Source organism: Notolepis coatsorum (genome assembly GCF_963971535.1).
Source record: "Notolepis coatsorum genome assembly, chromosome: 19".
NCBI classification, from domain to species: domain Eukaryota; kingdom Metazoa; phylum Chordata; class Actinopteri; order Aulopiformes; family Paralepididae; genus Notolepis; species Notolepis coatsorum.
The window spans coordinates 86028958-86044617 of NC_140183.1; the positions used below are offsets into that span (position 1 = coordinate 86028958).

A 15660-nucleotide genomic window follows, 5' to 3' on the forward strand; every position below is an offset into this window, starting at 1 on the left:
TCAAAACCTGGGCTGCTGTGCCTGTTCGCTGACTGAACGGGTGTATTTGGGAAAATAACTGTGGAACAAAATGTCTTAGAACTTTATACTGGTTGGTCAAATTGGAAGAAATGCATCTTTACCACTTCTAAAGCAGGGCGTGGGATAAGGAGCGAAGAGGAATAATCTGATCTGAGTGAGTCAGAGAAAAGCAGCAAGAGATAAAATAACAGGCTGGGGTTGAAGGAATCTAATTAGAGACGAGAGGAGGAGGAGGAGATAGAGAGCAGCGATGCACAGACGGAGTGAGAGGGAGGAAGAGGAGAAGGGCGAAGCAAGGGGGGAAGAGAGAGTATATGGAGAGGAATAGAGTCTATCAGAGAGGGAGAGAGAGAGGGGGTGACAAAACAAAATGCAGATAGGCAGAGACAGATTAAAAAAGATAAGAGACAGATTTAAAGAGAGAGTGAGAGAGAGAGAGAGAGAGAGAGAGAGAGAGAGAGAGAGAGAGAGAGAGAGAGAGAGAGAGAGAGAGAGAGAGAGACAGATGGGCTGACCTTTCGAAGATCTGTCGGATAATGAGGAATGTAATGGCGATGGGCAGCACCACCCAGAGGTCGGCGGCCTTGGCGTATGTCCGGCCATCCCTGTCCTCCAGGTCGGCCCAGCCCAGCCCCTCTGGAAACCACAGGTGCTCCCGCCAGAACCACTCTCTCAGCCCCCTCAGCATCCTTCCTGCTGCAACACACGTCACAGAACCAATACAATCAAAACGGTGTCCCTCAATCTCATAGCATTTTTTTTTTAACAGAAGGCATGTCAATGTGAAGTTAAGTTACCCAAGATGTTGTTTACAGTGTGTGATCTCAGACATCTCGTAACAAACAACAGGTGATCAAATGGCAGGTGATTATCGTTAAATGACAACAGTGGCCAATGAGCTGTGGCACAGTGTCATATTGTATAAGATAAGGTATTCCTTTATGAATCCCCTTGGGGAAATTCAGGTGTCATACATGGGGGGGGGGGGGGGGGGCGTACAGGTATGGGTAATAGTGGAAGACATAAATAAATACAAATCAAAATATAGTAAAGATAAAAATAAGCTAATCAGATATATGTACAGAGTTGTAGTATAATATGTGGAGTGATGGACAGTATTGTAGTAGTGAAACTGTCCAGCAGCGTAACTAGCAAGAGTAGGACATGTACAGATCTAGATATAGCATGAATACTATGAATAGCTGTGAGCCCCTTGAGAAAGTAGCATCCTGGTAGTGAACATAATAAAACGGTTCTGCTTCCTGTAATAGATTGCATCATCTAAACTGTTACCCTGATCCTCCCAGCAGTCAGTCTGTCAGTTGTCAGTAGCTGTAAAGGATATCAGCTTGCCTAGTCAACAGACAAGGAATGAAACTGTAGTTTGCACACAATTCAGTTAACTTTAGCGGTTCAAAGACATCCACATAGGCCGTGACAATTGATTTATCACTAGCACGGGTTAAAGGGATATCTCGCTAAATCATTAGTCTTACCTCTATCTTACCTCTATCTAAAGTCATCTACAAGTAAGCTAGCGACCGCTGTTTTCCCTGTTGTCTGCTGTCGACACAACCAGCCTCCCCATTCACTTCAATTAATTTGAGGACCATGTCTAAATATCGTATTTCTGAAATATAAACAAACTACACTGCAATATGATTATGTGTAATATTATGTTTCTCAAAAATATATTTGTCAGAAGTACTTGTTTTTTAAGTAATGTTGCCATTTTCAAAATCTGAAAAGTAACTATTTCTTACTTGAGGTGTAGTTTGACCAACTGTCAACTTTGCACAGAATGTTTAGAATCAAGGCAGGAGGTAAGGTAACTACGGGCAACTATTCCCCAAATATTGCTACAACAAATCTACTGGGGCTGCTTTTATTTTTCAAAGGTAATACATCTGTAAGAGACATCAAATGCAAATTTCAACTAAACAGAATTGTTTGTTCTGTGAGATTTGCACAGCAGTAGTCTTTTTGTACTTCAGAAGTACGACATTTAGACTAAAAATAAACAGAAGTGAATGAGGAGCCTGAAGACTATTATGTACGGAGCTATTTTGAGTTGGAACATGAATCAGGATGCTCAACGACAATAACACTATGTAACAAACCATCAAATACACTCACAGCACACACATCCACACGTACACACTCACTTTAAATAAACAACCCACTTTACCCACTTTAGACACTTTAACACACTCTATATTTATTGGTAAAGAGATTTGCACTACAACTCATAGCTCATTGCACCTTACCCTAAGTTGTACCTCATCCCACTTCTGCATTGTACTGTATATTGTATTGTACCTCAGTTACTTTTTCTCTACTCTGCATTGTATATTGTATATATGTATATTGAACACGTTTGTTTTGTTTACACTTGTCTACGTACTTGACTTTCTATTTTATACTTATTTTATACTTATCTATTTTTATCTAGCACACTCTCAGGAGCAAAACAGAAAGAAGCATTTCATATAAAAGTATTCTGTATTTTTGTATGACAACTAATAAAGAAACTTGAAAACTTGAACTTGAATGCCAGTTCCATGTACCTACTTAAAAAGAGTATGTTGAATAATAGTTAGGTGTGGATGTCTGTACCTTGTTACGCTTGTTTTGTTCTGTTACTATGTTTCTGATCTAACTGTGTTTTATTATCATTTACTAGGGGTTTATGTTGTTAATATGTAAAAAAAAATTTAATGGTTTCTTCTGTTGGGAGAGTTTGTGGTTGATAAGTGACTGGAGAGCATGATTCTGTGTTTTCTTTTTTCAAGTTGAGCTGTGAATTGATTTCACTGTATTCTGTTGATTTCATTAGGTGTGTGGACCCCAAGAAGATTAGCTGCCACTGTGGTAGACCAATAAACAAATAAACCTGGGAATGGTGGTGTTGACAGCAGACAACAGGGATAGCAGTGGTCACTAGCGTACTACTGTATGTAAGTAGATGCACTTACATAGCAGTAAATTCTACTAAAGTGGAATATCCCCTTAAACCAATGTTAGCCAATGTTAATCTCCCATAGCAACCAATCACACTGGTCCCATGAATTTGTTTATATTTTAAAGCTTCCTGTATCTCCTTTCAATGAACAGAGAGCCACACCGCCTCAACATATTGAGAGTTGGCTACGCTCAGAGAAGGTACAGTCAACATTTACAACAAATCAAATGATACATCTGAAGCTGGACAGAAATGTACATTCCAATTCCACAATAAGCCTTTTCTGATTGGTTCTTTGGGGACCAGATGGTGATATGTTCCGTACCGCATCAGACACAATGTCCACAATACGGTCATGACGAGCGATGTACAGGTGTTTGTATGTATGAGGGGGGCCGACGTCCCACTCTACTGGTTAAAGTTGCTTACTCGTGAGTAGTACGTTCATTGATAAAGAAAAATAATGGTAGCCTGGTGGCTATGTAGGTCCACTCGACATTGGGGACTCCCAGCCCTCCCTCTCCACATGGGAGAAAGATCATGCCCCGTGTGGAGTGTGTGTTGAGGCCTACCCACTTTCTGACCAGCTGAACAGTTTTATTTGTCATTTCTCTCAGTGCCTTGAGAGGGATGTGTACATTGGCAAAACACACACACACACACACACACACACACACACACACACACACACACACACACACACACACACACACACACACACACACACACGTGTGTGCCTGCTTGCACAGATAAACACAGACTCAGACACACACACAGTCACACACACACATTAACCTGCTGCTGTAGCAGATAAACACACAGACAGAAACACACAGCACACCATCTCTCATACACAAACACACACTCATGCACACATGTACACACACACACACACACACACACACACACACACACACACACATGCACATGCACGCAAAGGACGTGGCAGGTAAATACAGTTACAACAAAAAGAGATGATTCACCCCAAGTCCCAAAGGTAAAAATAGCCTGGCTGGGGCCTGTTTCACGCTATCAGCAGTAAATGGCTTAGTAGCCATAAGCCGAATCTACACTTGTAAATGAGAGACTTCTGTATCATGCAATTACAGTAAATAGGCGCTCTTAATTAGGTGCCAGCCTCTGTGGGGGAAATAGGAGCCCTCTCCCCCCTCTGTCCCCCGTCTACCCCTTTTTATGGTGTCCCCCCTCCCCTCCCCTCCCCTCCCCTCCCCTCCCCTCCCCTCCCATGGCAGGAGCCCCCTCTCTGTGATTCGGTCTCTTACTTCCGGGTCTCCTAGCTAGTCACTTGGATGAGAGCCATTCAGCCATTCTCTGACTATTCTCTGTATTCGATACTTTCATTCTGAGTTAATAAATTGAATTAATCGGATTCATCGACTGAGTAAGTTATTACATGTTTCTCACACCTCCCCCTCTCATTGGAGGCTTGGCTGTAGTTTCTCTAATGTATATAACAGACTCACAGAGAACAGGGGGAAGCAAGGGGGCCATGCGTGAGGCACTAAAGACCAGGGCCCTCATTTATCAACAATTCTTAGAAAGTGTTCTAAATTTTCGTTCTTAAGCACAGAATTTAGAATGTGTGTGTACGTACAGAAAAATCGGGATTTATCACACGTGCATAGACGTGTCCCACGCACACTCTGTGTTGATAAATACCATTTGTTCTTAACGTCTATGCTCGTGCACGATTATCCATATTATGGTCATGAAACACCCCCATGGGATGTGAAATAATGGACTAAGCCGAGCAAACTCTGAGAAACTTCACTGAGAGCGAGGTCTAACCAACTAATTCAACGTATACAGCATTTCCCGTTGTGAACAATCTTATTTGGAAACATGACACACAGAATAATAGTATTTAGCGTTTTATTTTAAACAATATTTAATCGTATGATTATTATAGATATTTTTTAGAGAATAAATAAATCCAATGAAGTTGTCAAGTTCACACTTCACAGACAACTCCGCTGAGGACGAGGGAGCATGTAGTCTATCTTCGGTGCGCCGGGAGCCAAGGATGTTGACTGACCCAGTCCTGCTACAGAACCAGCACATTGACAGAAATAAATGACAAGCTGACCCGACATTAAGCACTGCAATGACTGAAATTAAATCAATTTCAGCCGGCCAACTCTACGCTCTACAATGCCTATTGTGCGCTCGTGAGCCTGTGGTTCTGGTCAGAGTCATTATGGCTTCAGTGGATAACCCTGATCTGCATTTAAGTGATGTTTTAATTATAGATACCAATAACATTACAATTGAATTAAATACAATTAGGCCTGAATGAGTCGTGTTCCTCCCGGCCACCGGCAACGACATTATCAGCCAAATTTGCTCCACGCTCCAATGTGGGTCTCAAATTGCAAATCAAGGAGAATGTGTCTCGGGTAGCGGACTATACTTTATATTATTATGTTCTCTCTCTGCAAATAGACATGCCCTATATCTCTGAAAACATCTGAGCGCACACCGCGAGAAGTATTCCTATAATAACGCTATGAACCAGGCTGAATTCATTCGGAAATACCTATTCCAAAAGCTATTTAGGGTTTGACAATAATTACACTAATGTCGCTATTTTACAATGCACACTATAGTGAATTACGGGTCATACAGAACACGTCATTGTTGAAACTAATGCATGAAACTGATGAAAGCATAATGCCGTCCGTCTGCAGTCTTCATATTCTACCGCTGGGCGCCAGGTACGTACGGCCTGAGCTGACAAAGTCAAGCACACGTTTCAAATTGATAAGTCCCACACATTGCTTAGAAATGATCGTACGCACGGGTTACGCACATATCTGTGCGTATGCACCATTGATAAACGAGGGCCCAGACCTTCAGCTCACCTTCTTCTTCATCATTTCCACAGAAATGCGTCACAGTCCATATAGCTGCTTAGAGAATGACGTTGAGGAATATGAATCCCTCTGCTTGTAAGGTTTAGGGCGTGGCAGATAGAGGAGGGGTCTGTGTATGTGTGTGTGTGTCTCTGTGTGTGTGCGTGCGTGCAAAGGAGAACTAGCATCTGGAGGAAGTGAGCCATGATTCATCCATGAGCTGAGCAGAGAGTGACCCCCCCCCCCCCCCCCCACACACACTTCTGTCTCTGATGATGAGTGCCGTTGCCTCCTCCCAACCCTACCTCCCTTTCCACCCACTGCAGCTGTAATGTACCCCCCCACCCCCGCATACCCCCCCCCCCCCCTTCTAACCCCTCCCTCTCTCAACCCCACCCTTCTGCTTCCTCAGAGCATTCTGTTAAGGATTCCCCCTTTGGCTGGGGGTGCGGAGGCCATGTGTAATGTCCTCCCTAGACGGAGCCTGGCTCCTTCTCAGCTATGCAGCTGGATTTAGGACACACACACACACACACACACACACACACACACGCACACACACACACACACACACACGCACACACACACACACACACACACACACACATGGACTGGAACACAGGTCTTCTACAGTAAAGGCAAGGCAGTCAGTGAGTCGAGATTGCCTTGATCAGAAGGACACCCGTTAACACAACAACTTTGTTATAGTTCTGTCTGTCTGTCGGGTCTGCATAGATGACTACGTGTTATTTGGCTGCTCTTTTAACTCATTCAGCGCCATACGCGATGATAGTCGGGTTATCTCACCAGCGGTTGAGCGCCATACGCGAGTATAGTCGGGTTTTCATCGTTTTTTCTTTTATTCGATTTTTTTTATTCTATGCAATGTCACGGACCTCTGTGTTACCATAGGAAATCATTCTGAAATCCCAAAAGTGCAATAGCGGCCGCATCCTGCTAGGTAGCTTTGAAACCTTATTTCACACTGGGTGTTACATCGTATATGGTCGCTTCATCCGAGCACTCTGCCGCTGCCACGTCGCCGCGGGGCGTGTCACGTGGGCGTCATGGCCAATCAGAGAAACGTGGAAGCACTCTTGGGCTGCCTTTAAAAATATAGCGTCCCGTCTCCCTGTCTACCTGAGAGTGGCTGTCTCGTGGTGATGACAGAAGTAGCGGACGTCCCATGATGATGACTGGGAGGATGTGACCCTCTCTGCGCCGCCCCCATGCCTCAAATAGATCCGCCATCAGCTCTATTTTAAAATATTTCTAAATGTTCAGTTGCTATTGCATGCACTTATCTGTGTTTCATTACTCATATGAGTGCATGCTTACAAACTGTTTGCCTGTTTTATTGCAACACTACTATCACCGGCTAATCTTTCCTGTGACAAAATGGCATCCAATGTAATAAAAAAAGTCAATCAACGAACTCGATTCTTGTACCGGATCTCCTCTCTGGTAAACAAGAATACCCTGAAGACTCTGGCAGGAGCACTCATTCAAGGGTACTACGACTATGCGTGCACCTCATGGTACCAAAGCACCTCAAAGGCACTAAAAACCAAATTACAAACATCTCAAAACAAACTAGTCAGACTACTGCTTGACCTGACTCCTAGAACCCACCTCACCCCTGCACACTTTGCCAACCTAGGATGGCTTAGAGTAGACGACAGAGTACAGCAACTTGCAATGGGCCTGGTCTACAAGATACACTACACGACCAAGGTACCCATGTACATGTCAAAATACTTCCCAAAGGTCAGTGAATACCACGATCACAACACCAGAGGGAGCTCCACAAATCATGTAAAACCCAGATTCGGCTCAAACAAGGGACTAAACACGTTTCGCAATTATGCCACAACAATGTGGAACGCCCTACCCAAAGCTGTAAAGGAATGTGAATCACTACCCACCTTCAAAAACACTCTCAAAGAACACCTACGGGAGACTGCAATTCAAAACTGGCCCCTACAAATGTCCTAACCCAGTTGTACAATAAAGACCAAGCATGGCTTTGTCAGTATTCCAATGTACAGCCCCACCCAACCCCACCCCACCTACCCAACCTCCTCCAATGTACAGTTTCTATGTCAAATGTATGTCAGTTTTCCAATGTACAGTGTGTCCCCCCCCCACCTCCAATGTACAGCCCCACCCCACCTACCCAACCTCCCCCAATGCACAGTTTCTATGTCAAATGTATATACACTCTTTTTCTGGATTTTTTTAGTATCACAAACAGTACTGTATTTGAAAATCTGGTATGTCATAAATGTATAGATGTAGCAGTACTGTCTATCTGTATGTCGTGTGTGTCATATGATGAATTGAAAATGGGGGACCCTGATGGAAACAAGACGAAAGTCTTTCTCAGGTCTGCATCCTCTTAACAATTGTATGTATTGAGCTGTACTGTACTGTACCCATTCTGCAATCTGTTAATAAACTTTTCAATCAATCAATCAATCAATCAATCAATTCAATCAATCAATCAATCTAAGAAGGGAGATCCCCCCTTGAACGGCCCTTCTAAGGTTTCTCTCCTCCACATTGCCTGTGGTGAATTTTTTTCTATTGCTAGGTTTTAGTGAGTTTTTCCTTACCTTCGCGTGGGGTATGTCTGGGAGTGTTGCATTCATTTATTTACATACATTTTTTGGACTTTATGGTGTTTTTTGTTCTTGATTTATTGTGATGTTTCTTCTTGACTTGTTTAAAGAAGACGTGTCCGGCCCATGGGGACATTAACGTGTGTTGTCGGGCCTTACAAATACATTTGATTTGATCAACTAATTGACAAAAACGGGGCAGCCTTGCATTATGGAGCCTAGTTTTAAAGGGTTAGTTCCGAATTTCTTTTAACCAGTGCCCTATTTCTCTTATCTACCAATGATGTTGTAGATCCGTAGAGTCCTTTGTCTGTTGTTCATACTGGAGCCCTGCAGCTCTGGCTAGCTATCCACAGAACTAATGCAAAGTCAATGGGGTCATGCTCCTGTCTGTACAAGCCCCAGAAGCCCTGCTGAAACCTACTCCCCAGTGCACTCCAGTAGATTGCAGCATTGTTTTCAGGGCTTGTACAGACAGGAGGAGCGTGACCCCATTGACTTTGCATTCGTTTGGAGATAACCAGGGGTGCAGTCGTAATATGGGCGGAGGCCAAACGGTATCCTATTATTATGCAAAGTCTAGGCACTTATCACCTAGACTTTGCATAATAATAGGATGCGCGCACTTCGAAGCCCAAACGCCGTTTGACCGCGGTTGCCCAGCACTGCACCACTGGAGATAACTAACCAAAACTGTGAGTCTCCAGTATGAAGAACAGCATGGGTTGTGCTGAGAAAGAACTCTACTAATCGACAACATCGTTGGTTAGTAAGAAACAGGCCAGGGTAGGGTTAAAAACAAATTGTGAAGAATAAATAACTTTTTAAAACTGTTGCAAAAACTGGCCCTGGCTGGTGATAACTGCAGGAGGGACTGTGTCCATTTTTAACCCTTTCAAAACTAAATTAGAAAAAGTGAATGTAATAGAGCTAATCAGCTCTCCGATCCTTATAGGGATGGCTAGGCGCTACGTCATCATATTCCAAAACGCCACTTCCGTTTCCTGTTGCTTCCAGATGGGATATTCAAAGGCATTAAAATGGTGCAGTGCTGTGTCCCATGTTGCCGCAATAGAAATATATATATTTTTAAAGATTTTATTTATAGCATTTTTTGGTCAACGCAGGACCTTTTGGCCACGCAGGACCGACAGAGGAGAGAGGGTGAAACGGGAGGAGAAGAGGGGAAGACACGCGGCATATGATTCCAGTTAACGGTATATTTTTTTAATGATTCATTACGGTATAAATTAGGTTAACTGGAGCTGCGTATTGCTGGCTCTCATATATACAAGCGGCACGGTGGTGTAGTGGTTAACACTGTCGCCTCACAGCAAGAAGGTCCAGGGTTCGATTCCCGCTTGGGGACCAGGTTTCCATGATGCCAGGTACTCAGGTGGGGTATCTCCCAGGCCTTTCTGTGTGGAGTTTACATGTTCTCCCCGTGCTCGCAAGGGTTTCCCCCCCGATAAGATAAAACCCAATGGAAAAACATGCACAACAACAGATCGCTAACGCTGTGGCGTCCTTGACGAAGACGGACAGGAGCACTTGGATTGGTCCCCTGGCGCGGCTCACGTTGACGCCTGTCTGCTCCCGGCTGCCCTTGGGGGGGAAGGACGACGGGATGGGTTAATCGCAGAGACAAATCGCTTCTGCGATCCTAAAGAGACAATGCATGCGTGTGTGTTCCGGTGTGTGTGCTAAACTAACCGCTGTGTGTACCACTAAAAACATTGAGTGTCGTTGCATGCCGAATAAAGACTTCTGCAACAGGTCCTGCATTATTATTATTATATTATTATTATTTGCGAATGCAACAGCGTTCACCCTGATGTAAACAAAACAAGTCATTGATAAGCGACGGCCATATTAGACACATAGCCATAATTTGGAGCTGGACCGAGTCAAGCCGGCGGCGGCGCACGGAAGCCGGGGAGAAACCACCGCATCGCCCCGCTGGCGCTTCACAGCGCGAGAGTGTAAAGTCGCGGCTCATGCGCATGCGCGGGCGTAAGCGATAACTGGGGGGCGTGCTAGAGTAGGGTCACGTGGGCTTAGTGGCCAATCAGAGGAACCCGGAAACCGAGCGGCGTTGTAGAAGGCATAGACGCCACCAGGTCGGGGAATCTAACCCGGGGCGACCGCTTCGCGACTGTGGTGTGCTACTGGAGCGCCCCAACAGCAATAAATGATAAATGATTATTTATGTAAATAAGGTTATACGCCGACCATTAAGAAAATACATGTTAGTTTAGGAATAAGGGGCAGGTAACTATAAGATTTATTCTTCTTCCTGCTCCTTTTGTCCATGGAATGGCTATTTATGATTTTTTTTTTTTTTTAATGAAGAAACTATGATTGTATTATTCCATGTGGCAAATAAAAACTCTGAACTGAACTGAACTGGAATAGAAATTATGTCAACAAAACAGTCTCTTACTACCGCTTTCCTCTGTTACCGTTTTTTTTATTTATACAAGTTGACACCCTTTTTCACAGACTTTGAGAAGTCTGCGAAGTAGGATGTCACAGTAGTCAGGGTGACCTGTTCCTGGGCTGTAGCATTGCTGTTTACATTGGCCACATTAGACTAAACATGCTAGTGGACACGGAAGTAATTTGTGACATCACACTAGCCATCCCTATAGCTTCCTACTATATACCATTCATGAAGGCACTTCTGAAGACGCACCCATCTGGATATTGTCAGGGTGTGAATACTGAAAGTCAAAGTGAGTAAGTAATGATTGTCTGTGGGAAGCAGGCCTCTGACACACTCAGTCCCTGAGACGGTGTCATGCCTGAGTTGCTCACTTGTTTTCCACATCAAGTTAAGTTAGTCCTGGCCTGTGTTTCTCCTCCCAGGCCTCCTGACAACTCTCATCAGTCTCCCTCCGACTGCCAAGTTTCTGAACAGCACGCGCGTGTGTGCGTGTGTGTCTGTCTGTCTCTTAACCAACAGCAGATACCATTAGCAGGGTCGCTTCTGAGCACAAACAGAGGTCGTCCAAAGAACAGACAAGAATCTGAAGGAAGCTTCTACCGTAATCAGTGATCATAAAATGTAAATGAGCTGTAAACACATGGAGAACACGCATGCACACAAACGTGTGTGTGTGTGTGTGAGCGCAAATGCACACACACACACACACATTAACATAGATAGATAGATACTTTATTAATCCCCTTGGGGAAATTCAGGTATCCAGTAACAGCTCAGGCAGTTAACAGACAATAGAGCAATAAAAAAGGACAACCAGTACAACAAACAAACAATGAAGGCCAGCGCTGAGGTACAAATTTGTGATGACTTAAATAAATAAACGGTGAGCACTATTGTCACGTCAAATAAAATCATATTGCTATATAAAATTACAGTATACAAATTTTAAATAAATTTTAAATGAATTGCGGGGGGGGGGGGGGGGGGGGTGCGGGCGCACCCAGGTCATGAGACAGAGGGGGGGGGGGGGGTCACATGGTGTTGAACAGTCTGATGGCTGTGGGGACAAAGGACAGCCTGAACCGCTCAGTCCGCGAGCGCAGCGATAAGAGTCGTCCACTGCGACTGCTCCTCTGTCCTGTCGGGGTGGCTGCTCCTCTGTCAGGGTGTGGTGGAGAGGGTGGCTGCTCCTCTGTCCTGTCGGGGTGGCTGCTCCTCTGTCAGGGTGTGGTGGAGAGGGTGGCTGCTCCTCTGTCAGGGTGTGGTGGAGAGGGTGGCTGCTCCTCTGTCCTGTCGGGGTGGCTGCTCCTCTGTCAGGGTGTGGTGGAGAGGGTGGCTGCTCCTCTGTCAGGGTGTGGTGGAGAGGGTGGCTGCTCCTCTGTCCTGTCGGGGTGGCTGCTCCTCTGTCAGGGTGTGGTGGAGAGGGTGGCTGCTCCTCTGTCAGGGTGTGATGGAGAGGGTGGCTGCTCCTCTGTCAGGGTGTGATGGAGAGGGTGGCTGCTCCTCTGTCAGGGTGTGATGGAGAGGGTGGCAGCTCCTCTGTCAGGGTGTGATGGAGAGGGTGACTGCTCCTCTGTCAGGGTGTGATGGAGAGGGTGGCTGCTCCTCTGTCAGGGTGTGATGGAGAGGGTGGCTGCTCCTCTGTCAGGGTGTGGTGGAGAGGGTGGCTGCTCCTCTGTCAGGGTGTGATGGAGAGGGTGGCTGCTCCTCTGTCAGGGTGTGATGGAGAGGGTGGCTGCTCCTCTGTCAGGGTGTGATGGAGAGGGTGGCTGCTCCTCTGTCAGGGTGTGGTGGTGGAGGGTGGCTGCTCCTCTGTCAGGGTGTGGTGGTGGAGGGTGGCTGCTCCTCTGTCAGGGTGTGATGGAGAGGGTGGCTGCTCCTCTGTCAGGGTGTGGTGGTGGAGGGTGGCTGCTCCTCTGTCAGGGTGTGATGGAGAGGGTGGCTGCTCCTCTGTCAGGGTGTGGTGGTGGAGGGTGGCTGCTCCTCTGTCAGGGTGTGATGGAGAGGGTGGCTGCTCCTCTGTCAGGGTGTGGTGGTGGAGGGTGGCTGCTCCTCTGTCAGGGTGTGATGGAGAGGGTGGCTGCTCCTCTGTCAGGGTGTGATGGAGAGGGTGGCTGCTCCTCTGTCAGGGTGTGATGGAGAGGGCGGCTGTCATTGCTCATGATGGCCTGCAGCCTCTCCACCACAGCCCCCAGTACACAGAGACTTTGGACCCATGTGTTATTTGCTTCACCACCATGAACTAAAAGTTATCACGTGGTTCCTATCAACTACAGGTGCACATCCGTGAGCTCACAGCCAGGGTGTCTGTGGTATTGTCGTGGTATTGATTGAATCGCTTCAATTCGATCAAGTATCGAAAATGTTTGTGGTATTGAAATTTGGTTATCACATGTCACTGTGTTTAGATACCTAAGTAGTACATTTCATATCTGCGTCAGTGAGACAAAAATTGTGTTTTTCTTCCAAGATATAACATTTCTTCCGTTCAACCACAATCCAAAATCATCCAAAGTGTAACAAAGCCTCCGATTGGCTCACATAGCAGACGTGACACACATAACTCAGCAAAAGTACGGTATCGGAAATAAAAGTATTGGTATCGAAACCCAGGTATTGGTACTGCCGCTGGTATTGAACATTTTCCAAATATACCCAGCCCCAGGAGGAAGTAGTGGATTTAACCTCTGACCTCTCTCACCTCTGACCTTTCCTAAGAAATTGGGACTGTGTATGTGCAAATGGGAGGGATGTGTGAAAAGACACATTTCAATTGCCTCATGTAGGCTACATTGACAAAAAAGTGCTCTTCTTCTTCTAAAGCCATATTTTCATTTTCCAACTGTCTAGTCCAGTGGTTCCCAACCTTTTTCCCCCCAGGGACCCCCAAACATCTCTGATGAAATTTGCGGACCCCCTCCTAATAAGATACCATAAATTTTTTTTTTTTTTCATTTTAATAACAAACTGCTTATACACAGGCATATGCATCACAATTAGACCCACTATGCTTCTTTAACTTGTGCCTTCAATCAACAAATCTCATCTTGCACCATATGCATTTCAAAATGTTTGGCCAATATTCAAATGCTGTATTCATCCTCTCAAATCAGGCCCTAATGGTGAACGGTTTGCATTTATGGAACAAATCAATGCAACAAATTAAACTAAATATGAGACAGGAAATTCCAATCAGTAGCAGAGAGAATCTGTCCTAGCTGGGTTTAATACCTTTTTTTTGTCATTTTAATAACAAACTGCTTATACACAGGCATATGCATCACAATTAGACCCACTATGCTTCTTTAACTTGTGCCTTCAATCAACAAATCTCATCTTGCACCATATGCATTTCAAAATGTTTGGCCAATATTCAAATGCTGTATTCATCCTCTCAAATCAGGCCCTAATGGTGAACGGTTTGCATTTATGGAACAAATCAATGCAACAAATTAAACTAAATATGAGACAGGAAATTCCAATCAGTAGCAGAGAGAATCTGTCCTAGCTGGGTTTAATACCTTTTTTTTGTCATTTTAATAACAAACTGCTTATACACAGGCATATGCATCACAATTAGACCCACTATGCTTCTTTAACTTGTGCCTTCAATCAACAAATCTCATCTTGCACCATATGCATTTCAAAATGTTTGGCCAATATTCAAATGCTGTATTCATCCTCTCAAATCAGGCCCTAATGGTGAACGGTTTGCATTTATGGAACAAATCAATGCAACAAATTAAACTAAATATGAGACAGGAAATTCCAATCAGTAGCAGAGAGAATCTGTCCTAGCTGGGTTTAATACTTTTTTTTTGTCATTTTAATAACAAACTGCTTATACACAGGCATATGCATCACAATTAGACCCACTATGCTTCTTTAACTTGTGCCTTCAATCAACAAATCTCATCTTGCACCATATGCATTTCAAAATGTTTGGCCAATATTCAAATCCTGTATTCATCCTCTCAAATCAGTCCCTAATGGTGAACGGTTTGCATTTATGGAACAAATCAATGCAACAAATTAAACTAAATATGAGACAGGAAATTCCAATCAGTAGCAGAGAGAATCTGTCCTAGCTGGGTTTAATACCTTTTTTTTGTCATTTTAATAACAAACTGCTTATACACAGGCATATGCATCACAATTAGACCCACTATGCTTCTTTAACTTGTGCCTTCAATCAACAAATCTCATCTTGCACCATATGCATTTCAAAATGTTTGGCCAATATTCAAATGCTGTATTCATCCTCTCAAATCAGGCCCTAATGGTGAACGGTTTGCATTTATGGAACAAATCAATGCAACAAATTAAACTAAATATGAGACAGGAAATTCCAATCAGTAGCAGAGAGAATCTGTCCTAGCTGGGTTTAATACTTTTTTTTTGTCATTTTAATAACAAACTGCTTATACACAGGCATATGCATCACAATTAGACCCACTATGCTTCTTTAACTTGTGCCTTCAATCAACAAATCTCATCTTGCACCATATGCATTTCAAAATGTTTGGCCAATATTCAAATCCTGTATTCATCCTCTCAAATCAGTCCCTAATGGTGAACGGTTTGCATTTATGGAACAAATCAATGCAACAAATTAAACTAAATATGAGACAGGAAATTCCAATCAGTAGCAGAGAGAATCTGTCCTAGCTGGGTTTAATACCTTTTTTTTTTGTCATTTTAATAACAAACTGCTTATACACAGGCATATGCATCATA

General features: G+C 44.3%; 1 protein-coding gene across 1 annotated transcript in view; it reads right to left on the reverse strand.

The window, feature by feature from the left end:
* The window catches only part of LOC311246607 (ceramide synthase 2-like), a 43531-nt gene that overhangs the window by 19217 nt on the left and 8654 nt on the right, over positions 1-15660 (reverse strand). The window contains exon 2 of the mRNA XM_084336756.1: positions 537-717. Coding sequence (XP_084192882.1) covers positions 537-709 — 173 coding nt within the window. The 5' untranslated portion in view covers positions 710-717. The remainder of the gene's footprint in view (positions 1-536; positions 718-15660) is intronic.